Genomic DNA, 27,803 nt, shown 5'->3' with positions numbered 1-27,803 from the left:
ACCCTGACTGTGTGTCCCTGTACTGTCCGTAGCTCTGTACCGGCTGTGGGCCCCAACGCTGGCTGCGGACACCTGTACCAGCTCTGTCCCCATGCAGGCTGTGTGTCCCTGCACTGGCTGGCTCCCTGTACCAGCAGTGTCCCCAGGGGGACATAGGGGCCACTTAGCAGCTCCGGGAGAGAGGGGCCACCCATGCAAGCGGCGGGTTTTGTCTCGTGTGAGCCAGGACCGGTGGTCACACATGGGCTGCCGTGGAGGGAAAGGGGATGATAGCGTCTTCATCAGTGCCCAGATGCGCGGGGATTAACAAAGCTGGCTCACTGTCCCCAGGGTTCAGGTTGCCTTATCAGGGTGTATCTGTTCCTACCCCGCCACTGCCAGAGCTGCTCCCGGTGCCGCACAGCTAATCCCAGAGGCTGCTAGATAGGGCACGGACCGCTGCCTCCACCCACACCTCCACCCACATGCAGGGGCATGGAGCTGTGCCAACTGCTGGGGAGCAGTTCTGCTCTGCTGAGCCTTTTGCCATCTGGAACAGCATTTGGTTTCCCCCCACATGCCTCTTCCGTGGCCCACATGGAGGGGAAGGATGAGGAGATGGATCTGGGGGACACACAGGTCTGTCCACATGCACCCTCTTTGCAGAGGTCAGGAAAGTCAGCCCAGGCAAGTGGAGAGCTGGTTTAGGAAAGGGCTTGGGGACATGGTTTAGTGGTGGAGTTGGCAGTGTTTGTTAGGTTTGCAGTTGGACTTGATGATATTAAAGGTCTTTTCCAACCTAAATGATTCTATGATTCTAAATCCCACTGTGCGGGTCATGGAAGCCCCCTGGTCAGCCCTTCCGTGGGATGTGCCCCTCTGCCTGAGCTGCCCGTCCCCTCGCCAGGGTGGTGGCTGTGACCTCCTGTAGCCGCTGCTTCTCATGCCGTGTCCTCCAGCCCAGGGGTGGGGAAAGCCTTGTCTTCTCCATCCTCCCTCTTTCCCTCCGGTGGAGAAAGGTAAAAGCAAAGAAGCCAATGCCAGGGCTGGAATGCCCAGGGTCTAGAGGGGGGAGAGCTCTCCCCAAGGCGGGGGCACTGCTAACCCCAGCCCCCAAATGATATCTCTGGTGTCTAGAAAGGGGTTGTGCTCCTGCAGCTCCCCAGGGAAGCCACAAATAGTGTCTCCCGGTGCTCCCGCTGCCTGTTCCCACAGAAGCTGGGGGAGAACGGGGTCTCTTGGGCATGGCACTCCTCACAGCTGGAAAACACCCTGCAGAGCTCTGCCAGGGGGTGGGTGTCAGCTCCCATGGCCCTGCACAGCTCTGAGCTGCTCCTGCTTGTGCCATGTGTCAGGATCCCCTGGTCCCCGCCGGCTGCTCTGTGGCTCTGCACCAAATATTTCCTACGTGGTGGCTTTGATTTGGTGTCCCCGAGGCTGACACCCAGCTCGGGACCACGCTGCCGCTGCACAGGCAGCCTGCACCATCCTCAGCATCCAGCGCTTGAAACCACAACCTCTCGGTGAGCATCCTCCCCGAAGAGGCTGCTCTCTGCAATTAATCCGGGCACGGTTTATGCTAACGACTCTCCCCACTTTAAATTATAAATGGCCCTTGGCATGTGTGCACACAAACACACGTGCGCACGCAGAGATCCTTTAAGGCCATCATTAGCTGTAATTAGTGGGATCTGTCACTCATCTTTGGCAGTTAACGATGAGCCCTGAGTCAGAGGAATCCGGCGGCAGATAAAATAAACACGATTTCAAACAGTTTGGAAATAAAAAGCCCTCATTAATCAGACAAGCCCCAAAGGGAAGTGCTTGGAAAAGCGGCAGCTTCTTTGCCGAGAGCGGGGCTGGGTGGGCTCCGTGCCGGCCCCCACCCTCCCCAAATCCCCCTCTCCAGCCGGAGCGGGAGGCAGGATGGTTCCTCTCTTGGCTGACTTCGTGGCAGGGCTGAGGTGTCAGAGCAAGAGGCCCAAAAACCAGTAAAACCCACCCAAAAGGGCTCCTGCGTGGCCCCTGGCTGGGTGAAAGCAGCTGGGGCAGAATCTGGCCCCGGGGTGCAGGTGGTGGCAATGCCAGTGCAGGGGCTCAGCTCTGGGTGCAGATGAAGCAGCTCCAGGGCAGCACATCCCACGGCCACCGCTGCCCCAAGACATGAAAGGCTCCACGCTAAGCGTTCGTGGAAGGCAGCGGGGGCATCCCCGGGATCCGGCCGCACAGGGCAGAGCGGGATTTGGGGAAGGGGCTGGTACGAGGACATTTCCTAGGGAGCAGGGGGAGCTGGGGAGGTTTCTAGCTGTCACAGCTGCAGCTAAATCACTGCAAATAGGAGGGGAATGGGACACACAAGGCTGGATTATATTACAAAGGAGCAGTCCATCATGGGGTATTTAAAATAATCTGCTTAGATGCACAGTAGCAGATTTGGAGTGCTAAGGGAATTGAAGGCCCTGTGGCTTTGCAAGGCTGGATCAGATCTAGTTAAGATGCCACTTAGGACAGCACATCCCATCCTGCCTCGCTTCCCCAGGGGACAGGGACATGGCACCTGCAGTCCCTGCAAGGCCACCCCCGCCCCGCCGGGGAGGCACCCAAGGTGACACTGGCCACATCAGGGTGGGTGACAATGTCCTGTGGCATCTCCCTGGGACAGGCAGCAGATTTGGGTGGTGCCAGCCCCAGAGCATGGAGCCACGGGCTGGATTAGGTGCAGGGCAGGGGATTCCCACGAGGGGCCAAGCCTGCAGAGGGGTGGAGGAGGTGTAACTGGTGCTCAGGGTCCGGGGGGACGCTGGTGTAACTCAGTGGCACCTTTGTGCCGAAGCCACCTGCCCGGCAAAACAGCTCGGACAAGGGGATGCCCAGGAGGGAGCTGCACCCGTGCTGCCAAGGTATGGGAACCTCCTCTAAGGGCATCCACGTGGCATTTACAGCTCAGCCAGGGCTGGGGGACCCGGCGTGGGGTCCCCAGGAGGCTGGGACAGGGTGTCACAGGGGGTTCAATGGGGCTCTTGGTACCTGCTTTGAGGGGGAAACTAGGGCTGGGGCTGCTCTGAGGAGGGGTGGCCCCGTCTGCAGGGATGCCAGCCAGGCTGCTCTGCCCCTGCATGGGCTTGCAAGCTCCACAGTGTGACTGGTGGCTGCAGAGGGGGGTGGCTCCTAATGCCACAAGCTAGGGGTTCCTCTGCTGGGGTCTGGGGTCAGCCTGGGGTCTGCGTGGGTAGGAGCATGGGCTGTCTGAGCATCCCTGAGCATCCTCACACCGCTCCTCTGAGTTGGGCTGAAAGCTCAGCCCCAGGAAAGCCAGCTCATCCCGAGAGAGAGATTTCATCCTGGAGACTTCATCCCAGGCAGGCATTTCCCCAGAAGAGCATCCTTCCAAGAGCAGACCGTTTCCACCTTGGTCTGTCTGTCACCTCCAGGCTGCTCTGATCCCGAGGGGTTCAGCCCGCAGTGGCCCTGCAGAGCCAGACCCAGCAGCAGCCTCCTGGAGCCGGGCAGCATTGCCGGACGTGACCCCGGCGTGGAGGTGGCCATCACGCTGCCCATCCCTTCACTCCCAGGGAGGGCAGGGCCCAGGGACATGCCCACAAAATCTGAGGCCGCATGTCAGATTAGGCCACGGGACCACCTGCCCCTCTCCTTACCCTTAACCCATCCCCTCTTCCCCCCCCCCGACCTCACTGCAGTGCCACGCTCAACACCACAAGGGCTCTCTCCTGCGGGTTTAACCACTGTCCCCAGCTCCCCCGAGCATTAATCCAAGGGAGGATTAAGCTTAACAAGCTCCTGGAGCCACCCAGCCCTCATGCCTCCTGGGATGGACCACTCTGTCCTGGCCCCAGAGAGGGCACAGTGCCCTGCTGTCCCCCTGGGACTTGCTGCTGTCCCCCCCGAGCCTCCCAACCTCTCCTCCACCAGCATGCATCTCACCACGGTTGTGCAGCACATGTTCGTCTCTCCCTGAATTGGGGCCCGTGGGCCATCGCTGGGGCTTTGGGGGCTTCCAAGCCTCTGTAAGCATCTTCCCCCTGCTCCTTGCAAGCCCTGGGGTGGGGACTGGAGTGGGAATTAGCTTCTCCCCCCACTTCTCCCCGTCCCCTGGGCGCTGTGCTGCGGGTCGCTCTTTCCTAGATAGCTCTGGGTTCATGATGACTAGTTGAAATGCATGGAAAATACCTTAATCCCTGGCAAGCCCCTGATCCCTGCCTGCCTCGTGCTCCCCACGGGAGCCCCCCACTCCAGCCATAATCCCTGGGGAGAGGTCATCTGCGCACCCTCCAGCCCTGGGGATAAAGGACCCTCTCCAGGGCACCCACAAGCTCCTGGGGCTGGCACACGGGTGCTGGTTAGCCTTGCCTAGGGAGTCCTCTGTCACCTGCAGGGGACAGCAGGAACAGGGCCCCCAGGGATGCTCCTGCCATGGGGTGGGGTGGCCAGGGCAGGGAGGGTCACAGGTGGAGCTGCCACCCTCTTGCACCCACCTTAGTGCCACCAGCTCCGGAATAGGGGTTTTTAGAGAGAACCAGGTAACTGTTACCTATTTTTATATAGTTAAGATTTTTTTTAATTTCTGGTTTGGGTTCCTATATGCTTCACGGTGAGCAGAGTCCCCAGCCTCCCAGTCCCCGTTCCCCCCAACCCCTGCCCCATCCCATCCAGGGGTCTCCCCAGGGCATGGAATTGGAGGAACACCTGGCTTGCAAGGCGAAAGAGGGCCCTGGCTCTGCCCCTAGACCCATTTCCCCAACACCAGGAGCTTCTGCTGCCTTCACCTGCCCTGACCCACAGCCCCGTGAGCTGTAATCCCCCTCCTGCTGCACCCGCAGGATCCGAGGCTGCCAGTGCCAAACCCATCCTGGAGAGATGAGGGCACCGGGGGGGGGGTGGTAATAAACCGTAATGACACCCTGGGGAGAGGAGGAGGAGGGCGACAGGCTCTCCCCAGTCTCTTGGGCGTCCAAATAGGCAAAAGGAAAAAAAATCCCTGTTTGCAGAAGTGTCTCCTATATTTATAAGAAGCAAAGACAATGCTGGGATAGAGGCTGAGCTGAGCTTTTAACCAGTCAGACTACACTTCGCAGGAGCATTTACCTCTGCCTCTGATCAGCCTGCCACAAAGACTTGCTAACTCCTTCCTGGCTTTGACTGGAAGGCTTGAATCCTTCCCGCAGAGGAGAGAGTTAAGCTGGAGCTGGTGCTGGTGGGCTGTGGGGGCCAGGGTCAGCTCTCCCCCCAGGCACATTCAGGTTTGGGCTGGTCGTTTTAGCCCCAGATCCAATTTTTTTCCTGGCAAGCTGGTCCCGCAGGCAGGATGGGCAGGAGAGGGGCAGGCGCCGGGAGCCCCTCGGTCCCTGGAAGCTCGGTGTTGATGGCTTCAAAATCAGAGCCTGTGCAGAGCAAAAATTTGGACTTTTCCAAGCAAAAATCACAGCTGCTTAAATGCAGAGCAGAAACAAGGGCTCAGAAGGAGCCACCTGGCAGGCGCAGCCCCTCTTGTTTTCAGCTGGATTTCTTGCAAGAACAGAAAACATCCGCAGCCGGCGCAGGGTGGCTGGGGCAGGCTGGGGGGACGCTGCTGTAGGGTACAGCCACGGTCCCCACACCCGTGTCCCCTGGATCCCCCGAATCCCCCAGCCCAGAGCAGCCAGGTCCTCCATCACCTGCGCTGGGTCAGGCCCATCAGCCTCAGAGCCCAGGGCACTGATGCCTGCTGGCGGGCACCAGCACCACAGCTGCGTGCAAGCGGGATCCGCACCTCGCAGGATGCTTCGCCTCCATGCCAGGGAGGGGAGAGACAAAAGTCCCGGCCCTTGGCCCCGCAGCACACGTCTATGGCACCCCACGGCACAGTGACCCCGCGCCATTGCCGGGGGCACGGTGGCCTGTTACAGGATTTCGGTGGGAGGCTGTGGAGCAGGGGAATGGGGATGTGGCACGGGCTGATGTCACTGGGCTGGCCGGTGTCGGGCAGCATGCGGCTCCCGCAGCGCTGCCGGCCTGAGTGCCTCTGCAGCAGCCCGTCGGTGCAACCCGCCGGCAAAGACGGCTCAGCTGGGAGAGGGGCCAGGAGAAGGGCTGGAGCATCTGCTGGCGCTGGCATGAGCCCAGCTCTGCTCTGCAGGACCCAGCCCGAAGGGCTGCCCACCCTCGGTCTCGTCCCGCACCAACAGTGCTAAGCCCCGAGTGCCAGGTTTGCAGGCCGAGGTGGGAAGAAAGCGTGAGCCCAGACAGCAGAGCCAGGGCTGAAACCTCCCCTGGCTGCCGGGAACCCAGCGGTGTCGGAAGCTTCCCTCCCGGCATGGCTGTGCGGGAGGGGACAGCGAGTCCCCTCGGCCAGGCCCCGCACAGCCCCCTCCATCCGGCAGCACCTCCCGGGGCGCGGGGCTGTGCGACCCTCCAGCGCGGCCCAGGCCATGGATGGCCACCACAGAGCTGCCACAACCGCGCCACCGCCACAGGCCCAGCCCCGGCTCCTCGCACAAAGGCCGGAAGCCGGGCGCAGCCGGCGCGTTTCCCGGCTCGGCCATGGCCGCGGTGCCCCAGGGCTGAGCCGGCTGCCAGCCAGTGGGGCCCGGCCTGGCCCCTGCGTGCCTTTGCCGAGCTGCCCACACGGTTTCTGCTGCGCTCGGGGCTTTCCCTGCCTGTCCCCTGCCGGCACAGCCGGCTGCCCCAGTGCCACCTCGCTGGGACCAGTGTGCGGGGCTGGGGGCTCCCCTGGGAGCGGCAGCAGCTGTCACCTGGGGTTAATGTTCACAGCATCGCCGTTGAGCATCACACTGGGCAGCAGAAATCACCTGGCAAGAGAAAATCCACCTCATGTTTCTGAACTTGGCGCTGGGACCTGCGCCAGGCTGAGGGCAGTGGCAGGGTGGCTGGCCACACCGGCCCTGGCTGCGGTGGGAGCCATGGCTGTGCTGGCGGGGGAGGATGTCAGCCCCCAGTGGGTCCCAGCCCCGCCGAGAGGTTTTCTGCCCTTTCAGGTTGTGTCCTGGGCCAAACAGTTGCTCTGGCCACAGGATCCCAACAGGGACCGTGTGTGTGGGGCTGGGGTGGCAGGGGGGGGTCCCCTTCGGTGGCGTGCTCTGGTGTCCTGCATGCCAGCTTCCAGAAGTCACCTGAAATCCTACGTCAAAGGTGCCCCTAGCACACTGCAGGCATCTCGGCAGGTTTCAGGCCCACCTCCTACGTTCTCTCCTGTGGTGGGTGACCTCTACAAATGCCGCTACGTGCATTAGGACACTCTGCAACCAGCTCCATGCTGGGATGGGGGTTGTTGCTGGAGAACAACAAAGCGTGGTTTGGTCACCAAAGCTCTTGGGTGACGAACATACATCCTCTTGGGACTGTTGCCTTCCTAGTCGAAGCACAGGGCTCCTGCCTCTGCCTCACTTCACTAACTGCCACTGGCACGGGGCTGAGCAGTGATGCCCGTGGGCAGCGATGGGTCCCTCCTGCCTGAAACCATGCAGAGTCTCTGAACATCAGAAACCCCAGCTGTGCTCCACCATCCCCGCCAGCCACCGGCTCCCCCGAAAGCCCCTCCCAGGGGATAAAACCCTCCTGAATTTCCCCTTGGAAAACAACAGCGCTGCACGCTGGGGTAGCAGGAGGGGAAGGGGGGGGACGTTGCTGGACCACAGGTCAGAAGAGCCAGCCAGGTTTCCTTCCTTGCTGGCAGCCCCTAATTCATGGTGACCTAGCCCAGGTGTGAGCAGAAAATTAGCCATCCCTAATGGCGAGCTCCATGGCCATGCCCCAGCATCCCATCTCTGCAGCAGCATCCTCCCTCCATCTTCTCCTCCCAGGCACCCAGCCCCAGCTGAGCATGCCCCAAGGGGTCCAGGACGCAGATGGTGGGGGGCTCCAGCCAGGGGCAAACTGTTGTGTTTCGAGGCTATGGGTTGGCAAGTGGATCTGCGCCATCAGGCTGTGAAGAGCAAGACCTGGCTACGGAGAGAAGCAGGTTTGCAGGCAGGAGGGGGGTATCCCATGCCCAGCTGTGGGACTCCCCATGCACACCCTGCTCCCCTGCTCAGCCCTGGCAGGGCTGGCACCTGGGGGTGCAGCTCCATGGGATCCAGAGGGGGACGGGGACCCCAGACATGGTGAGAACTGGCCGCGGCTGGGGGTTTCCAGACAGTGTGGAGGCAGGTGAGCAGGGTCCAGTGTGTGTGCAATGTGTGTGTATATGTGTGTTACACACACCCAGGAGCCCACCCCCCTTTCACCACTTGCGTTCCTCACCCGCTGCCTCCCTAACAAGCCACCCGCCGAATTTCAATGCCTTTACCCAAACAAACAGCACCAGCCCCTGGGAAATGCTGTTCCCACGGGCCGGGACAGGCGGGCAGGGCTGCAGGGCCCCCCCGCTCCCCTCCTCCAGCCTGCCGGGCAGGGGGCCAGCGTGGCTCCTGCTGCCCTTTCTGCACGCAGGGCTGGTATGTTCACCACAAGCTATAGATGGGCCGGCTGCCGCTTACAGTAAATCTGAGTAAGTTGTTTTGGGCAGAGCATTTGAAGTCCCGCAGGCAGCAAACCGGCCGTATCCTTCTGGCACAACCATCTGCCGCTGGCGTCTCCCCTTTCCAGCGCACCCCTTGGCTTTCCCAGCACCGACCCGACGCATGTCAGCTTCCGTCATCGGCGTGAAGCCGCTTTCCCAGGGCTTCCCCACCTTCCCGGAGCTGCATCTGCCGTCACCTCCCCTTGCTATGGCTCCAGGCGTGCAGGAAAGCCGTCGAGGAAGGATGCTGGGGCACTCAGTGCTCACCAGCATGGTCCCACACACCGCTGCCCAGCCACCCTCTTGCTGCTTCTTTCTCCCGTTGCTGCCCTCCGGCCATTGGCTGCAATCTCCAGCAGAGGGACTGGGGGATTTTTCTGCTTTCTTGGGTGAATGTGAAATCTTTGCCCCTGCGGTGGCCAGCAGGTGAACCTGAAGCACCACTCAAGCATTTCTTTAAGGGCCTAAGTGGGATTTACGTGGTGAAGATGCCTGCTCCGGCCCTCTTTGTGGGTGGGAAACTCCAAGCATTGGGAAACAGCAATGGTTTGGCTTAACCAAAAGAGTTTCTCTGAGCCCTCAGGATCACATTTCGCATTTTTCTCTCCCTTAACCACAAGGATTTTCTCCCTACCCACTTGTTAAGTGAAAACCACTGATGGTCTCATGGCACCGGTGACTGTGAGGCTTGGGGCTGCAAGGACTGTCCCACACCTTGCGTCACATTTGCACCCCGAGTCCAGAGGAAGGTGAGATACACGCTGGCAAGAGATTCAGCCCCATCTGTTGAATGACCAAGAAGCAGAAAGTAAGCAAGGCACTAAGTCACCCAAGGACAGATCACACCCCAGATGCTGAGCCCTACCACCCATGACCCAGTGGCCCAGGGATGTTGCCCCAGAGCACCTCTGCCAGCCCCATGGCATCTTCTGCATTTGGCCCAACTCTTCCCCGCACAGGAAAGGATGCACAGCAGACACAGGCAAGGGATTTTCCAGAGTGGGAGCTTGCTCCTAGTCTGGTTTTTCAGAAGCAGGCTGCAAGTTTGTGAATCGGAGGTATTTTTCAAGTTGGTTCCTGCAGAGGAAGTGATCAAATAATTGTTTATACACCCGTCTGGCCCAACGGCTCATGCTCACGGAGCAGAAACTTGTTGTCAAGGCTTCTGGGATGTGGTTCCCCCGTGATGCTATGGCATGTTTTTAAGAGGAAGATGTTGAGGCCACAGGTGCATTTCCAAGGCAGAGCCATGCCATGGTCTGGGCACGCTGCTGGCCAGTCGCTGGGCTGGATTTGTGCTGCCTTTCTCTCCGTGGAGCTGCAGGAGGGCTGTACCTGGCAGCAGGCTTTCCCCTGTTCCACTTGCCCAAGAGGGTGCTCCCAGCATCTCCTCCACCCCTCGTCCTCTCCTTCCCCCTCCCACCAGTTTGCAGCTCTGACAGGCCATCTCTGGCTCCCCATGCTCGAGGAGAGAACAATCCCGCTGCTCCGAGTGAGGATGGAGGACACACATGTCCATGGGAAAGTCAGGCTCTCCCAGCAGCAACCTCCTCCAGCCCCCAAAGTGGCGGTGATGTGAATGTTTACATTCAGACCAACTGTTTTTTCAGACATTTGTAACCCCCCCTAATGTGTTTTAATTTTTCTCTCTCCTTTTGCGTTGGAATTATTCTGGCTTTGTGCAAAAACCAACTCTGAAGTGCTCGCGGAGTGGAAACCTCCCATTATACTTTTGAAAAATAATATTAATCTTCCCTCTCCTTTTACGAAGAGCTCTCTCCCCGATGGCTCAGGACTGGAGGTAGGCATTGGATGTGGAAATAGCCCTTGCTGAAAGAGCCCTTTTGATGTTTCATTTTCACAGGGCCAACTCCAAACCAGCCACTGGGGCTCCAGGTGCTGGCAGGGCTGGGCCCCAAAGGGTGCCCAGGAAGGGCGCGGGGCAAAGGGGAGGTGCTACCAGACCCTTAGCCTGCCTGCCTGACATTTCTCTGAGCAACAGGCAGGTGCTTCCAGGCTTTCAAAGACAATAAAACCAGAGGGATTTCCACTGATGAAAACTGCCCTTGGACTGATTCAGCTCCAGGACCTAAGGCGAGTGCCCAGCCTGCAGTGAGCCGGAGTGATGGACGCAGCTCTTGGCCATCTGTCCTGCCTTCCCTCTGACAGCACAGTGGCACCGAGCTCTGCGTCCCTGTAAGCGTGGCTGTGCTGGCCCTCCCGTTGTCTTCTGCACCAGCCATGCCCCATTCCCTGCCACTGCCTACAGCAGGAGCGCGTGGCTCTGCCTAGGAGACACTCACGCTTCCTAAGAGCAGGTCTCCACCTCTTTGCCCAGGACGAGAGAGACCTGGCATCTCCCCATCAACTGCAGAGACCACAGGGGAGTGCGAGAACCAGAATGTGGCCTCAGCTGCAGGAATGCAACAGCAAAGGGAAGGACAGGACACGCTGGCTGATCCCAACACCTGCCGGGCTGCCCAAAATGCCTGTGCTGAAACCCACTCGCTGCAGGGAGCCAGAGCCATGGCGCTGTGCCGTGAGGATGAGGATGATGTGCCTGAGCTCGGTGTGTGTGGAGGTGCAGGCAAGTTAGCTGGAGTGCCACAGACCCAGACAGCATCTGCAGGTGACAGCATCCCCCTCTTTGCTGCAGGGACATAGGGGATGGTGAAGTGGATACTCACTTTGTGACCGAGCCACTGTCTTGGGGTGCCTCTGGTGGCAGGGAGCCTGGTCACCCGTTAGCCTCTTCCAGTCTGACATTGCTCCTACCTCCTTATTTAGGGGTTTTAGTACCATCAACTGTGTCTCCTGTGGCGCAGCAGCTCTCCTTACCCTGCCTCTCCCCCTCCTACTGCTTTCTCTCATTTAATTCCTCAAAGCACTTTTCAGAGGTGGTTCATCTGGGAGGTATCGCCTAAAACAAAGTTGTATTGTGTACGTTTGGTCAAAGCGAGATAAGAGCTTCCAAGCACCGGGGCAGTAAAGGTGGCTTCTTCAGGTGCTGGCAGCTCTCACAGAGCGCACAGTGTGTGGGATGTGTTAACCCACCGGCTGGGATTTGCATAGGTACAATGTCCCTCTTCACTTTCTGGCAGGTTCTTGGCCTGGAAACTGTTGTATTAAACCTTAGACCAGTATGTTGGCCCGGTAATCAGTATCCACTCTTTACTTTGTCTCTCCCTTTTTCTTTTTGGAGACAATACACATTCTATGCTTTGTCAGCAGAAGGCAGGGCAAGGGCTCACCCTACGGGGCACCCTACTCCTCCTGGAAGCTGCAGGCACCCAGCACTCCCGCAGCTGCCGGCTTTGCCTATGCTCGGCAAAGAGCTCGCGTCCAGCGCGTGTTCACGGCACAAGGAAACTAAAGGTTTTGCACTTTGGTTTCTGCCAACCTCCACGTTGTGAGAGAGACCCAGCTGCCTTTTTACCCAAAAGCTTCGTCCACAGTAAAATCTGAAGATGTTGCAAGTTTTGTTTGATTATCAAGGAACAGAACTGCCGGACATCTGGAAACCCTGGACGCGAGCACCATGCTGGCAAAGCTCAGCCCTAAGGCATGTGCTTAGCAAGACCAACGCTGCCGGGAGGCAGGGGACCAGCCGCACATGTGCTGCGCAGTCCCTCCGTGCACCGGCAGTGAAGATGATGCCTTCCAAATGCTCTGGATTTGTTGCACTTTTAGAGGACATCTGTGCTGCACAGGCACTGATGGGCTCAGGCTTCCAGCAAATGGCTGAAGGATTTACCTGGTGTGCCAGGAAGCTGAACTTCATGCTACAGTGGCTGATCCGCCAGCATGTGCCCACCAACAGCTATGCCACTGCAGACGGGACTTCGTGAGTCTGTGAAATTGCGGGGTTTGATGGCGATAAAGTCCCGTCTGATGGTGCAAAGCGGCGTGGTGGTTTGCAGGGATGAGGGAGGTGCTTTTCTGCCTGTTTCTAGAGGATGCCTAGGACTCCACAAGGCAATCATGGCAAGCAGAGACACAGAGTGAGTTCTCAGTGCCCTAGAGTCCCACCTGTCCTCCAGGAAATTAATATTCTTCTCTTGGGAACCCAGCATTATTCAACCAAATTTCCCCTTTGGGTTTGGAAATCTTCAGCAGGGAAAGAACCTTAATGCAAAGGACAGACCAAAAAAGGTCTTAAAGAAGCTGATCTGCAAGTTGCCTTTGCTCAAGCCCTCCCTGCCCGTCACCTTGGCTGGACGAGGAAGGCATGGCGTTCATGTGCTGGTTTTTAAATTATTACCCTACACAGCGCTGTCTGTTTTATTTCCTCGCTTAGCGTTCAGAGGCTGTTCTTCTTGCGCTTATTTACTGTAAAGCAAAGAAAGCCAGGGAAAATGAGCTCCAAAGCAAATAGAGCCATGTTTCCATTTGGGAAAACTTAGAGGGAAAGCCCGTGTAGCTAAGCAACAATGCACGATGGTAAATGGGTCATTTTCCAAGGCATGAATTGCATGTGGATAACTGCAAGGAAACCAACCCCAGCCAACACGCTGCCGACGTTTGAATTCTTGGCCTAAGCAATTAATAAGAAATGAGATTACTTTTCAATACTCCCGAGAGCTCCCTGGGTTGTTATGGGGTTTTTTTCTCCCACTTTCAATCTCCACCCAAAACCTTGGGTAGGAGTCTCCGTTACTGCGGCTGGGCAGAGCTCTGAGTTCGGATGCGTTGCAGCGAGGTTCCCCGGACCCAAAGAGCGATGGGTCAGCTCCTTCGCATCCCAGGGAAGGGGACGGGGACAAGGGAGTCCCATGGCAGGACTGGGGACTCAGCCATGAGAAACTTCCTTCTATTTAGGGCCAGCATTCACTCGTGCATTAGCACTGCAGCTTGATCTCAGCCTCCCCCTAGCAGAACATGGGGATGGCTTTGCTCACTTATCCTCCCTGTGAAACTGGATAATCTCTGCTGCAAGAAAAGGGGGGCATTTTCTTACCGTGGGGTAACATGTTATGGATAGACGAGGGTACTAGTACTAGGATAACACTAGCTATGGGATCATAAAATCGTTCGGGAAGCCAGGAACAGGAGAGTTTACTGGAAGATAAATAGGTGAGGTCACATTTGGTTGGGGGCATAACATGTACGTCACGTAGCTGCTGTGTCATGGGTGACAGTGCCTGGCTCAGCCGCAGGTGACGGGTTAGGGAACCCTTCAGCTTTGCATCCTAGAGCAGGAAAACTATTGTGTTGGGGTGGGTTTTTTTCATAATAATAACAAATCTATGAGTTCAAGCTTTGCATTTGCAGACCTGACCACTCACTTGGGCTTTTCCAGAATTCCTCCTACCAGGAATGATGCCACCTTCAAAGCAGTGCTGGCAACTCAGTCTGAAGGTCACCAAGTGGGATGGCAGCAGAGCAGGGACAAGACCTTGCTTTTCCTAGACGTGCCATTGATTTCCTCTTCCTGCCACTTGTATCACTGGCTGTGATCAAAACGTACACTGCCATGTTTATTAAAAAGAAAGAGTTATTGCAGGAAGGTATTGGGATTATTTCTTTCCTCCATGAATAAAGTTCCACAGTTCCTCTTAAAATCAGACCTGAGGAATTTACAGAGTGGTTATTGTACATTCCTTGGGAAAAAAAAAATCTGAGCAAGTAGTTCCAGTGCATTAAAGCAATGAATAGAGGAAGTGAAAAATATTTTAAATTCCTATACAGTGTTACATTTCAAAAATGTCCTGGTTTAGGACATTAGAATTGAAGTGGTGGCTTTTTTCTCTCTCTTTTTTTCCCCTCTAATTCCTCTGAACTTGTTACAAGTCTCCTTCCATTTTGCTCACCATTTCCAAGCGACTAAATAGAGAGAGGACTGGAACGATGACAGAGATGCGAAGTGCACAAAGGGACCGGAGTGTGGTCCGATAATTCTGTAATTGGAGCTGCTCGAGGCAAAATTTTTTTCAAGCCAGTGTAAATGGGGATCGCTGAAACCCTTAACAATCCGTCTGTCAGGCTGCTTCTTTAATGGATTGCTCTGTTTAACTCTCTCTGTCACTGGCAAGATGACAAGAGAAATTAGTGTACTGGAAAATATAAGGTAACTGGCAGCTCCCCAGCCCGGTTCCACAGCCCCGCAGACCCCGGGGTGCCGCAGCGCCGGAGCGCGGTTCACCGGCTGCTCTGCTGCCTCCATGGAGGAGGAGGAGGAGGGGAGCTTGCAACCTCCTGCCCTTCCTCGGGGTACAAAGACCTGCAAAAATACCCTGCAGCTCTGGGACTGACATAGTGAAGAGTGTGTGGGGAGAAGGGGTCCCGCCCCATGGCTGTGGGGTCCCTGAAGCACTGTGCACAGCTGCTGCAGGCTGGGAGCCGGGTGGGGAGAGCACCTAAGCATCCTCCCAAGGCCAAATCGCAATCCCTTCATCAGCTGCAAACCGGCTTTGTCTGCTGCTTTTACACCACGGGTAGTTCTTTTGCTTTTTTAAGCGCTACAGGTTAATGTCAGTCTTCTGGGGGTGTTGGGTGTAGGGTGGGAGAAGTTAGAGAAGATGCTTCCAGCGTGTGTGCGAGTGTGAGTCTGTGCGAGCACATGTGAGTGCGTGCAAGTGTGCGCTGCTTTGGAGATGCTCCGACACCTCCATTGTTCGCAGCCAGCCTCTGAAATTTGGCAGCGACAATGCCCCGAGGCTAGAGATGTACCTTTCGCTTTTCCCATGAAATTCCATTCTGGTTTGGCTGAGTTCTAAAAAAAAAGTTTGAAAATCGCCATTTCCCTTCTGCTGCCTGCATTCCTCAGGAAAACTTTGGCAGCCTGTCAAAACAATAACTGAACGTGAACTTTCTAAAGAGCTGGCCCGGTGCTGTCTGCCAAAGCAGAAATTCAGCACAGCTCAGCGCGGCGTGTCCTTTCCCTCACCCCCCCCGTGCCCACCCCCTCGCACACCCATCCCTGGGCACCCTTCGGCGCAGACATGTCCACCCAGGACACCAGTGGGCAGAGCATGGGGTTGGCATACGCTGCCCGGCTGCGAAAGCCACACACACATCCTCTCCCCTTGCAGGAGAGCAGTTTTCTGCTTCCAGCCCTGACCGTTACTCCTGTGATTTTTGGGGCAGAAACCTCTGGAGCAGTGAGGAAAGGACAGCCCAAACCTTGCTGAGGAATATGTTAAGTCCAGCTGCAATAACCTACGTTGTAGACACTTATTTAAAAGATTTTATTCTTTTTTTTTCAAATGTTATTTCCTATGCTAAAAGAATGTTGTTTACAATGCAAAGCCAAGTGCTTTTAAGTTAGGAAATGCCTAATGTATGATTCCTCGCAAGCTCAACTCTGTGTGCATGCATTGTGCTACGACCTTTACGTACGTGAGCCCCTATTTCGACCTCTTTGCTTGCCGTGCGGACGTGGGAGGGAAGAGGGCACGAGCTGCTCCGACAGCTGTAAATAAGACACTTCCTAACATCGAAGTGTTTCGTTTGAATGTTTTTGCAGACCGCATATTATTCTTTAATACAGGTTTTTAATGCAATGTATAATTTTCAAACCAAAGCACCCGACTTCGGCACACTTGCCAGAGTTTTTCCTCACCACAGAAATGCAGCCGCATCTGGGGTGGAGCGAGGCAACTGTTTTGCAGCCCATTAGGCCATAAAATGACTCTAAAGCGCAGAGAAGGCAGCACAGTCCTTGTTAAAAGCACCCATTACGTTTCACATGAAGGTGCAGGCAGATGCGGGGAGGGAAACTGCTGCTACTTCACCCCCATAGGGGTTAATACGCCTAATCTGGTGGCAAATTCTTTGTGGTCCCGGGATATTTTCAGGGCTTGGATTGTACAATTCAAGGGAAAGATGGTGCTTGCACCATCCCTGTGCTGCCAGCACTATGCTGGTTCAGGAAGACAGGACGAACCTCTGCCTTTCCCCCTCACCTCTTCTCCAGCCAGCAAGCCCCAGGTTTAGCTTGCAGAGCACTGAGCCGTGCTGAGACCCCAGCGGCAGCGCCTGAGCCAAAGCAGACCAACCCTCCTGCCTTCCCTCGTCTCCTCATCACCAGGAGGTGAGAAACAGGCAGGAACAATCCGATAACTAAACCAAACTGCCGCGACTGTTTGTTCTCGTGCTGTTACTTGCAAGATGCGGCCACCCTCGTGGGAAGCTGGCCACCAATTACGGCAGATACTCCACAAATCCCGGTGTTTGTGCAGCACAAGGCTAGTAATTTCGTGTAGCATTTACTGCCAGCCAGGGAGTCATCCTTTCCGACACGAACGCAGGTCTACCTCCTACAAGCTCCCCTCCAGCAGGCCCTGAGCTTGTGCTAATGGTGAAGCTAATATTTGGATCTCGGGAGTGGCCAGGAGCCTCCAGCCTGCCCCAAAAATCTCTCATCATTTTAGTGCATTTGGCTGGCAGCACTGTGGACTCAGCCCCCCTCCCTCCTCTACGCCTCCAACTATAAAAGCCTGTTGTGGCCTACATTCAGCTGTCGGATATCACATTATAATGGCTCGGCAAAGAGGAAACCAAGCAGTTTGGCACAAATGGCTTTTCTGTGTTCAGCCTGTTCCAGCGCGGGTCCGTTCGGCTCCTCCTGAAGCACATGGAAGCGCTCAAAACTTCAATATTTAATCTTGCCTTGAAATGCAAATTGTCAGATCCAAGGAAATGAAAGCCAGTGAACGCGTGAGCGTCGACGCAGGGACATCGGGGAGGCAGGAGACACCGTGCTTGTCTCTTGCCTTTCAGCCTCCCTTCGCAGCAGAGACTGCTGGAGCTGCCCCTCTCCTGCTTAGCGTGGGGCACCAGAACCCTTTCTCGAGCACTGTGCCCCCACCTCAAGCATTGTCATTGTCACTGTTATTTTATTTCAGTGTTTGAATGTAGCTTTTCCTGACTTGGTGTTATCTAGTGCTCAGCCAGACCTTGAGCATCCCTGAGCCCTCAGCGTGCTCCCGGTTTTGTTCCTGTTCTCCGAGGGCACTGCCATGACACTGGCTGCTCAGACTTTGTGCCCGAGGAGGAGAGACACACAGGCAGAGGGGAATTTGCTGTGTGTAAGGCAGCACTTGTGCCTCCCTCTTCCTCCCCAGCACGCAGATGCACACAACCGCGCGTCCCTATTGCAAGGCAGGCGGTGTGGTAGGAAAGGGAGCGCCCCATGCGTGCATGTTGGCAGCCAAGTAATCCTGGATATATTATAAGCACAGTTTTGAGAAATAAAAACACATTAATATTCTGTTCTCTCAAGGCATTATCCTACTGTTTACCATTACACACAATCCTTTGCCTTAAATTGCATCTTTGATTAAAGCAGCAATGAGAGAAACCAGCGCTAATAACAAAATGTATTCTGCTTTAAATCACTAAAGTGAAAACATCAATAAGCTGTAACCATCAGTGCCGCCATGAAAATGAAGGCAACCACCATGGGAAACAGCAAGGATGAAATCCACTTTGCCAGCATAAAAGCCAAGTAATTAGGTCTTATGTGGGTGGAACTTATAATGAGGTGCAGGAAGGGGGAAAATGAATTTCAACCCGAGCCTCCCTCCCTGCTCCCCCCCCCACCCCCACCAGAGCTGCTAATCCAAGTTTGGGGGCTGTGGTAGGGACGGCAGCCCCATTTCTCAGCACCATGGGGTCTGCAAAGCCACCGTCAGTGGGCAGCAGATGGTGTGTACCCACGGTACCAACTTAAATTTCACTGGGAGGGGGCTGTGCTTCAGAAGGGGCATTTCACTTTGAGCAAGCTCAAGCTGATATATTGTATCAGCCCAAGAAATTTAATGTAAAAATTAGAAAAAGGAATAGTATCTGGTTATCGTGGATTAATCAGAGTTTGTGGATGGGGATATAAAATTAATTTATCTACAGTGAGTTATTTGAATCAAAGCCCTGCGCTGCTCTGCAGCTGTCCATCCCTCCAGGAGCTCTATTACTGGAGCAGCACTGCTCTCAATTGCTTGCCATGGAAGTTGTGATACATCAGCAAACTTCAGTTCCTCTGCGCCCAGCTCTTCCACGTACTCTTACGTTGGGAATAGCCTTTCAGTTATTCAATGTTGCAGTCACCCTCGGGTTCACGTAAGCCAGGAGTATGTTTTCAGGAGCTGTCTACCTAGTGCTAGAGCGGGCGAAATTATCCCTAACTTTCTTTTCCACGCTTTAAAGTGCAAATAAAGCAGACAACTTCAGTGCTGGGTTTTCTAACGTTGCCTGACATCTCCACAGCAGATCAAGGTGCTCGCCTGTCCTTGTGCCTGCGACACTGGTTGGAAGTCTCTGGAAAGGGCTTCTCCTTAATTTCTCAACAGCTGTCATTTTGCCTTTCTTTAAGGATGCTTCGTCACACTAAGACCGAGGCTGACTGCCGAGCTGGCTGCATTTCTGCCTCCCGCTGGTGCTTGTGGGCTGCGGGCTCAGGGTCTGGCCATCGGGATGCGGCTGGCAGGCAGGCTGAGGTTCAGTTTTGGGTGTGTTTGCAGCTCAGATTTATCCCAAAGCTTGTGAAAGGCAGCCATCCGGTTTGGTGCCTTTTCCTCTGCTTTTTTCCCCTGGTTATGTCGCTAGAAAGAGCGTCGGGTTTCCTCAGGGGTCACACTCTAGTTAGTGGATGGTTACGATGCCCTCTGGAACGCTCAGGTCATTATTTGGAATACACAGCAGGCAGCTGCCAGGGACCTGCAGAAGGCAGGGAAGGAGAGACCATGTTTCTGGCAGCAGCAGCAGGGCAGGCAGCTGGGGGGTGGTGCGGTGGCGTCGGCCAAGCCCAGGCCCCAGCCGGGGATGGGGACAGCGGCTCTACCTGCAAAGGGCCTCCTGGGCTTGGGCCGAGGCCCTCTCCCACTGACCCCATCCCCACAGCGGGGCCGGCCCTGGCTGGAGGGTAGCAGGTAGGCCCGGCGCTGCGGGGCACCGTCCCGGGGTGTGCAGTGGGGGCCGGGGGCGTTTCCGCACCGGCAGCGTCGGGGCCGGCTGTGGCGGGGGACGCAGGGCCCGGTCCGGGGGTGCCCCGGCCGCGGGGAGGGTCCGGGGGTGCCCGGGCGCCCCCTCAGCCCCGTCCCCCCTCTCCGCCTCAGCGTTCGCCTTTCTTTGTCCCGCTTAGTAACCGGGGCTCCCAGCCAATCGCCATCGAGCCGGCCGGCTTCGCCGCCAGCTGATTGGGTAGGCCGTCCGGAGCCCTCTGCCAATCCCGGCGCCCGCTGCTCCCTCAGACAAAGGCAGCAGCTCTGGCGACTGGGCTCCACTCCCGCCGCCCCCCGCGCGTGCTCCTAGGCAGCAGCCCCCTGGCGACAGGCCGGCCGAGGGACCTACCACCTCCCCCGCTCTCCTCAGAAAGGGGGGGGGTCGATAGCAAAAGGCGGCGATAGACGCGGCCTAAGTGGCGAAAGCGAGCCGGGGAAAGGTTAGGAAAGTGGTGAAACAGATTTTTGTCTTGTGCCAAGCTTTTCTTCTTGGCACGTCTCGCCGGCGTGAAGAGGGACGTTTGCCCCTTCTGCTTTTTTTTTTGCCCACCCCCCTCCTCTGCCTCGTGGAAGCGCCCGCTCGCACCCCCCTCGCCGGTCTTCCTCGAAGGGGTTAAAAAGCCGGCGCGAAGCCCCGCCCCGAGCCCCTCCCGCGCGGCGCCGGGGGGGCGTGGCCTTGTGCTCCGGTTGGCGACGGTTGGGCCCCTCAGAGCCTCTTAAAATGAAACCGAGCGGGGCCGGCGGCGCCGCACAGAGCCCGGCGCTGACACCGGCCGCAGCTGCCCGGGGCCGCCGCCTGCGCCGTGTGGGGCTGACAGTGGGGCACAGCGGGCGCCGTGGCCGCGGGCTGCCCGCCCAGCGCTGAGCTGAGCTGAGCTGAGCTGAGCTGAGCTGAGCCGAGCCGAGCCGAGCAGGCGGGGACCGCGGGCCGAGCGGCCCCCAGCGCTGCCCGCCCCGCTCGGGCTCCGCGCCCGCCGTTATTGTTGCCCGCCGCCCCTTCCTTTCTCCTCCTCCGCCGGCGGAAAGAATTCATCCAGAGACCGAAATTTTCCCCTTTTTATCCGTTTTCTTCCCACCCTCCGCTTTTGTGTGGGGGGTTTTGTTTTGCGTTCAGCGCGGTGTTTGATAAATACCCCGAAAATGGCGATTTTTAGAGAGAATTCAGGAAAGTGGCTTTTCTGTGGAAAGGTGTCTTTTTAAACAAAAAGAAGCACTCTATATATATATCATATATATATGTAACTACCTATCTTAGTTCCTGCAGGGCAGCTGCTGAGGTGGCTTGCGTGGTGGGTCTATTTTTTTTTAATTAAGTTTAATTTTTTGATTTTTTTAAAATATTTTTTTTTTCTAGAAGTGTTATTTTAGAGCGGGGTGGATTATTCTCGGCTGGTTCCACCCCCACCCCCCCTTTTTTTTTCCCCCTGTTCCATTAAAAGCCGAGAAAGCCAATCTCTCTAATTTATAAACCTGCCGGGACTTGACTGTCGCGATGTACAACACGGTGTGGGATATGGACCGCGATGACACGGACTGGAGGGAAGTGATGATGCCCTATTCCACTGAGCTGATCTTTTACATTGAAATGGACCCTCCAGGTAGGGAGCCGGAGCCTGCGTGCCTGCCTCTGCCCCCCTGGCAGCGCCTGGGGCCGCCTTTCATTCCTACCTTCTCTCCCCTGCCCGTCCTCCCTCCTCCTTGCAGAATTTTACCCCTTTGAAAATTTTTCCCTTTGCAGAGGGGGAGGGGAGAAAAAAAAATATATATATGTAATTAAACTTTGCGTAAACTTTCCAGGGACTTGAATCCGCTGTCTCCTGGGCAAAAGTATTTTAATATTGGGTTGGGTTTTTTTTGGGGGGTGGGGGGATAACTGCAATTTATGGTGCCTTTTGGGAGGTGGAAGGAGGCAGGAGGAGGAGAGCTGCTCGCAGCCCCTCTTCCGAGTCTCTCTCTCTTTTTTTTTTTTAAGCCTTTATTGAAAACTGTATATTTCAGCTGTATTCACTTCTAGAGGAGCGTTTTTATTAGCCTCTTCACCTGTGTGCCTTTATGTGCCTGTAACACTTTGATGGTAGTGATTTACCTACCTCCATTCAGTTCCAGTTTAATCGCTTTCACAGTCTCTGAGACCCTTTTCTCGCCAGCTCTCTTCCAGCACTGACAGATGAGGTGTGGATTGTCTCTGGGTTGTGGTGCTGGGGGGATAATACATCGGAACAGGCTGGAATCCATCCCTGGTGGCATTGTTACTTTGATAACGCTTAATAACCTTGTTCAGAAGGGTTTGGTGCAACTTTTTTTTTTTCCCCTCTATGGATTGCCAGTGCTGAAAATGGAGAAATGCATTGTCCCTCGCTCGCTTGAAGTTTTTAGATGGGACAGAAAGTTTCTTTTGTCTCTGAAGAGTGAGGGAAGGCTTACAAGGAGAAGAGGTTGAGTCTTTCTTTGATAATGAATTAAAATAAGCATAAATGGGTACTGGTGAAACCGTATCTATACCTGTTAAGAGTCTAACAGGCTGAGAGCAGTAAGGTAATTGAAGGGCCTTTATGTTCTCAGGTCTCTGATCTGTACAGCCAGAAGGTACAGTAAAATATGCACCAAAAATCTTAGCCTGCAGAGAAACTGATAGCAAATAAGTACTTCTAAGTGGTATCTTCTGTGTGGCATGTACTGTTAGACTTTCCAAATGCGCTTTTCAATCTGTCCTTGAATCGTGGCTTGTATTTCCAAGTGTGGTTTAGTCTCTTTGTTTCAGCACGGTGAGCTCTTTTTTTTTTCTCCATAGGTATGTGGTACTTGAATTAAAAGAGGAGGTGATCATCCTGGGATTTTTGGATCTCAAGGACCTGTACTTGCTTCCTCTTCTAACTCTGACGCTTTAAAAATTGGACAGATCTCTCAGACACACAATGCTGGCCACTACTCATTAAATTCTTGCATAGCTGACACTACCTATTTTTAGATGTTACTCCTGAAAACAGAAAGTTCAGTCAAGTCTGTCTGCTTCTGTGAATTTCAAAGGATGTCTTTCTTGTAAATGCTTTTAACTATTCATGAGGTTAGTATTTGTAGTCGCTTGTATCAAGCGAACAAAAACCTGAGTTCCATTGTAGGTGACTTAAAACAATTGGTGTGGGATTTTTTTTTTTAAAAAAAAAAAAAAAAAAATAAAGCTCCTTGAATGGCTTAGTGTGAGGAGGCTGCTAAGAGGGGCTGGTGTAACTGAACTGGTCAGAAGACAATTTTCCAGTATTTCTGCAGGAATTTGGCCATGCAGCCTTACAAAGTTTACATTAAGCAGCAGGGCTTCTGTCATTAATAATACCAATATTTCCATCACTGAAGCCCTGTTGTCAGGGATCAAGGCTCTGCACAGTCCAAACACCAGTTAGCAAAAGGACTTAATGTTGCGTGCTGATCCCTGAAGTGTTCAGTAACTTTATCTTTCATATTTTTAAACTAGAAAAGCCAGAGCTGGAAATGATGCATGGGATGATCCCCATGTGTATGACCTGATTTCATAGAACTGTAACTTTTAAATTGCAGGGGGAGGGAGGGAGAGCGTGGCAGAGGTGGTCTGCTTTTTCCTCATCCAGAGGTGGGGTAGGAAGGCATTTTCTGGTCTGGGATGATAGGTCATCCCTAAGGGGAGTGTGGAGGAATTTATTTGGAAGGCTTAAACACTTGGCACATCTTGGGATAAAGTCACTGCGTTTGCACGCGGTAACAACCACAACTCCATTTGGCCCGTTTCCAACAAAAACGTGTGCAGGTTTTCAGGACAGCATTCCCCCGCGCGGTGGCTGGAGCTCCCGAGCAGCGCAATGGTGGCAATATGTTTTCTCAGCAGCGCACAAACTCACAGTGCACAGCCAGCGTCCCCGCTGCCAAAGGAGGCAGCGCGGTCTTTTGTTCACAGAACTTGCGTGAAGAGATCCCCGGCTGGCCTTTAATGCTGCAGGACTGGGCATCGACTGATACCACGAGCCGAGCGTCTCAAATCACGCATGACTGCTCATGATTGCATTTTAGTGCGTCTAAACTTCAGGCAGAAGACAAATCACCCATAACCTCTAAGTCAAGGGTGGGGATATTGTTTCTTGTTAAGGGCCAGTAGACCTTTAATTTATCTTGGCATGCTGTCTTAATACCCACCTTAGCGTGGCCCAATAATAATGTAGAAATAAAGCGCTGTGACGGCAGGCAGCCTGCAGCGCAGCCATGGCTTCTGTCAGGCCTCAGTGCACCTGCACCAGCTTATCGGTGTGCTCATGTTTTCTGCCCAGGGTTGTAGGTGTAAATGGATGCTCAGAGCAGGTCCTGAAGCCTCTCTGCTAGAAGGCTTGCTCAAAAGTTCAAAAATAATAATAAAGCTGATGCCCCTCTCACGTGTGAGTTTTTCCCAACTCCAGCAGAGGCAGGGTCAGGCAACAAGGGATTGCTAGCTTTTAATCCTTCCCAAATATAGGAGTGGGACAGTTTTCCTAAACAGAGCTGTGGAACTAGGGATTCTGTTCTGCCAGCCTTGCAAAGCACGCCTTGGAGCAGTGCAACTAATACAGGAGCAACAGTGGTGACAACCAGCAGGGTGACTCCTGTCACCTCCAACTTTTTCCTTTTGCTTGCATAATAATAATAAATGCATAATAAAATGTATCACTGGCATAAGGTAGGATCTATATGTGTAATACTAGGTGCAACTAAATAACTTGCAGTGTCTAAAGGCAAAACTGGAACTAGCTTCTAAACTTTCTGATCAGGATTAATTTAGACTGTTATGGCCATAGCAGCATCACATGCTGGTTCTGGCATTAGGAAACGGGCTGTCAGGGGTTCATTCACATGTTTGTTCCTCCTGTGGATCTTGCTGTCTGAAAAGGCAAGGAAATAAGTTACAGGATCAAATTTAGTTTTTATTTAACAACATCTGTTCAGGTCTGCAAAAAAGTTGTTACTGCCAGAAGTTGCTTTTGAACAGAGGATGTTGAATTGACTGCAAAAGTTACCAGAGTACCTGAAGTGTAACTACCTATGTACTACCTCACTGCTAATTAGTAGGACTAAGCAATGTCTTTCCCTCTGTAGATCTGGGATATATTATCAGTTGTGTTGATGATAAAATGTGTAATCACTGAATACATTTTGTCACAGTTGGATGAAAATCGGTAAGAGTGTTCCGCTGGGATTTCAGATACAGATGTCAGCAAAGACATTTGGCTCAACTACAAATTAGAGTTTAGTTTCATTTGAGTGGGTTATGAAGAAAACCACAAGTTTAAAGTAGGCTTAGTAATGCAGAATGGGCTCTGGCTATTTATGAGCAGATAATAGATAAGTGTTTGTCCTAAAGCTATATGAATGTTACCTTTTTGAAGCCTGTTAGGCCCAAACATCACCGACTGTGCTTATGATTTGACCCAACCGTCTTTTTCAAGTATATTACTCTTCCTTGCCTCATGTGCTGAGACTGGCTGCAACAATGCTGTTGCTACAAAATCTTTTAATAATTAACGGGGGGGGCGGTATGGGGGGGTGTCCGCAATAACCTATAGGCTGCTTAGTTTGGTCTACTTTGCAAAGGCAGCACTGCCATTGTATGAGTGAGGCAAGTATTCAAGGGAAGAAGTGTTATTTATTCATTATAGTTTCTATTTTCTTCTCATATATAATTTGACAACCCTTGTTTTAGGAGAGTGATACTATAATTGTAATTTGGAAAACATAGGGTTCTGATCTCAAGGGCAGTGTTTACTCGGATACCAGTCCTGCTGTATCATTATCAATGCTATAGTGGAAACTGAATGTGGCTTGTCAGTTGGGGTTTGTGGTATGCAGTGGCCTGATGTAGGTGAACGCTGCATGTCTATGCCTGACTGGTTTTCCAGTGGGAGAACAGATGCAAATTTTAATAGCGTTGTCAGTATTGTCCTTCAGCTTATCTGAGCTGACTCCAGAAGCTTATCAAAGAAAAGTTCTGCTCTTAGACATATTAACAAAAATAGTGGTTCTACTAGTGCATGTAATTAAGACAGCAGCACTGTAGCAGCAACTGTCTTGGTTGCAAATTTAAGTCTTTCTGAAAAGTCATGTTTCCAAAAAGGCAGATGTTGGGGATTGAGAATTTCCTTATTACAGAAGAGAAGTTTGTGCAGACTGTTTTGGGGTAGAGCAGGGAATAAATAAGGCTCAGTCACTTGTATTCTGCATATCCTGGAAAATGGCTTGGAGTCTCAGCTCCTGTGAGGACAATGATGCGAAGTGCCTGTATTCTGTTCTTGTTACACCTAGATTTCTCTACTGGCCTCTTCGTTTAATGACTGCTGTAACCATTTTTTATTTCTGATTGCATTTTCAGGCTTGCTTTTGCATTCCTTGCATTTGGTTTTCATTTTGATGGCTCTAACTGTTAAAGAATATCACTCATCAGCTTTCAATTAAATACATGAATGCAATAAATATCATCATTAATATAAAGTGAAATGATGCTTTGCTTGAGATGGGAGAGCCTGCTTTAAAAGGCTGACATTTTTGTTTATCAGTAGGCTTTCCAATGATGTAGAAATAGTTGGGAAGGGAAAGCCTGCTGAAGGGAGTCGTTCAGCTCTGTGTCCAGTAAAGCTGTAGGTTTATGCAAACAAAAATATGAGAGAACGTTCTGAGAAGAAACCAAGTTCTTTACCATGTGTTTGAAGGCAAAACCTGCAGCAAATGTTATTTCTGCAACTGTTGTTCTGAACAATTTTGTATGTTGCATGATGCCTTTACCTGACAGGAGTTAATCACTCTGTTGCTTCCTTCTACCTCACCTGTTTAAAAGGAAAAGACTCTTCTTGGAGTTTCTGTTGGGGAATATCGTTTTCCCAAGCAGCAGGGCTGACTTCTGTCTTTGCCACTGCATGCATGGTATCTTACTCCAGAATGAAGCTGTTGGGGCTTATCTTTGCTCTACAGCTTGGGAAAACAGAGGCATAGCTCGTCATACACATCTGCACCCAGTACTAAAAGCAGTTGGGGGCCTTACATCATCTCATGTTGGTTGTTTAGTGAGTCACATTTTGGGCAGAGAACTTAAAGAACACTGGAAACAGCAGCATGAAGAATACTTTTATCAGCATTCCCTGTATGTTTTAAAGCTTAGGCTTTATTATTGTCAAAAAGACTGTTAACTCTGTTGAAACAGGTCGCTGTAAAACTTCGGCCCCATTAAAGCAATAGGTGTGTTCTAGCTGGATTTTTGGAAACTCGTTTTTGTAAAGTAGGTTGCTGAGTAATGCTTAATGAACAGACTCTGCTCATGTACTAAATGCCCTTATGGAAATGAGTCAGATTTTCTTTTTTCTTCTGTTTTTTATCTTATTTCTTCTGACAGGTTAAAATCCACACAACAGCGAAGTAAGCACATAGCTTCTCCACATAATCTAAGCTACAGTATATGATATGGTGGTGGGTTGCCAAACAAGAGTGGATGTTACCTCTTTAGAAGAGATTGTTTTCATTGTCCTTAATTTTTGCTGTGTCCTCCACTCAATAGACAAAGATTTTGCAATGTTTCAGTGAATATACTCCAGTACCTTAAGTTCTTCTGAAGAAAAGTGGCTATATTCAGGGAGTTTTATAACAATTCATACAGTTCAAAAGAAGCAAAGTGCAAGTAGTGCCTGTTGTAGCCCTTTCCAAAAAGGACCACAGCTGCCCTGCTGGACACTGACCAGCTGCCTGGTGAATCCTGATGCCGAAGCAGAATGCTCTCTGAGGCATTCCTGTGGCTGAACAGGATCCAGGTTCTTCTCTGGCTTTGAGTCCAGCAGCACACTCGAGATGGCTACCTTCCATCCAGCGCTCTTTGAAAAAGGAGATGAAATACTTCAACTGCTTCAGCCTGAGACTGCTTCCAACATTTGCCCAGACTCTCTACCATTTTTTGTGAACTAGAAAAATGTTATTTTAATGATCATTCATAGGAATGTTACTTCTTCTAAAATCGGATATCCCTGAAGCTGATGCATGGTTATTTAGAAAAGGCTTGAAAAATGTTATGTGTCTCAGCACAAAAATGTGTGGGTTTGGACAAAACAAACAAAAAAATCAATCCATATCCCCATCTTGTTTGTTCTTTCACTACAGAATAACTTCAGTTTTGGGTTGCTGTCACATTGGGACTCTTGTACTTCAGGTCCATTTTCTCCTTCCAAACATAAACCTACCATTTCTTTCTGTTGGCTACTAACTCTCTGTTACTTTCCTCCTCTGCTGCATGAAAGAAAAAAAAAAATCCATAGGAGCCATTTTTTCAGGGTTTTTACCTTCTGTAGCCTTAATAATTTCAGGCTCTGTGGTCCCTAAAATCTGATGCTGCACATGAT

General features: G+C 52.9%; 1 protein-coding gene across 3 annotated transcripts in view; it reads left to right on the top strand.

The window, feature by feature from the left end:
• The window catches only part of PIK3R3 (phosphoinositide-3-kinase regulatory subunit 3), a 78,764-nt gene that overhangs the window by 25,001 nt on the left and 25,960 nt on the right, over positions 1–27,803 (top strand). The window contains exon 1 of one of the 3 annotated variants that reach the window (XM_068405899.1): positions 20,236–21,032. The exons of the other annotated variants lie outside the window; for them this stretch is intronic. Within the exon in view, the coding sequence (XP_068262000.1) occupies positions 20,927–21,032 (106 nt within the window). The 5' untranslated portion in view covers positions 20,236–20,926. Of the gene's footprint in view, positions 1–20,235; positions 21,033–27,803 lie in introns of those variants that run through there. 3 annotated transcript variants of the gene reach the window in all.

Source organism: Nyctibius grandis, chromosome 8 (assembly GCF_013368605.1).
Source record: "Nyctibius grandis isolate bNycGra1 chromosome 8, bNycGra1.pri, whole genome shotgun sequence".
Lineage (NCBI taxonomy): Eukaryota > Metazoa > Chordata > Aves > Nyctibiiformes > Nyctibiidae > Nyctibius > Nyctibius grandis.
The sequence above is the reverse complement of the archived record's forward strand: the minus strand, read 5'-3'. Positions and strand labels throughout refer to the sequence as shown.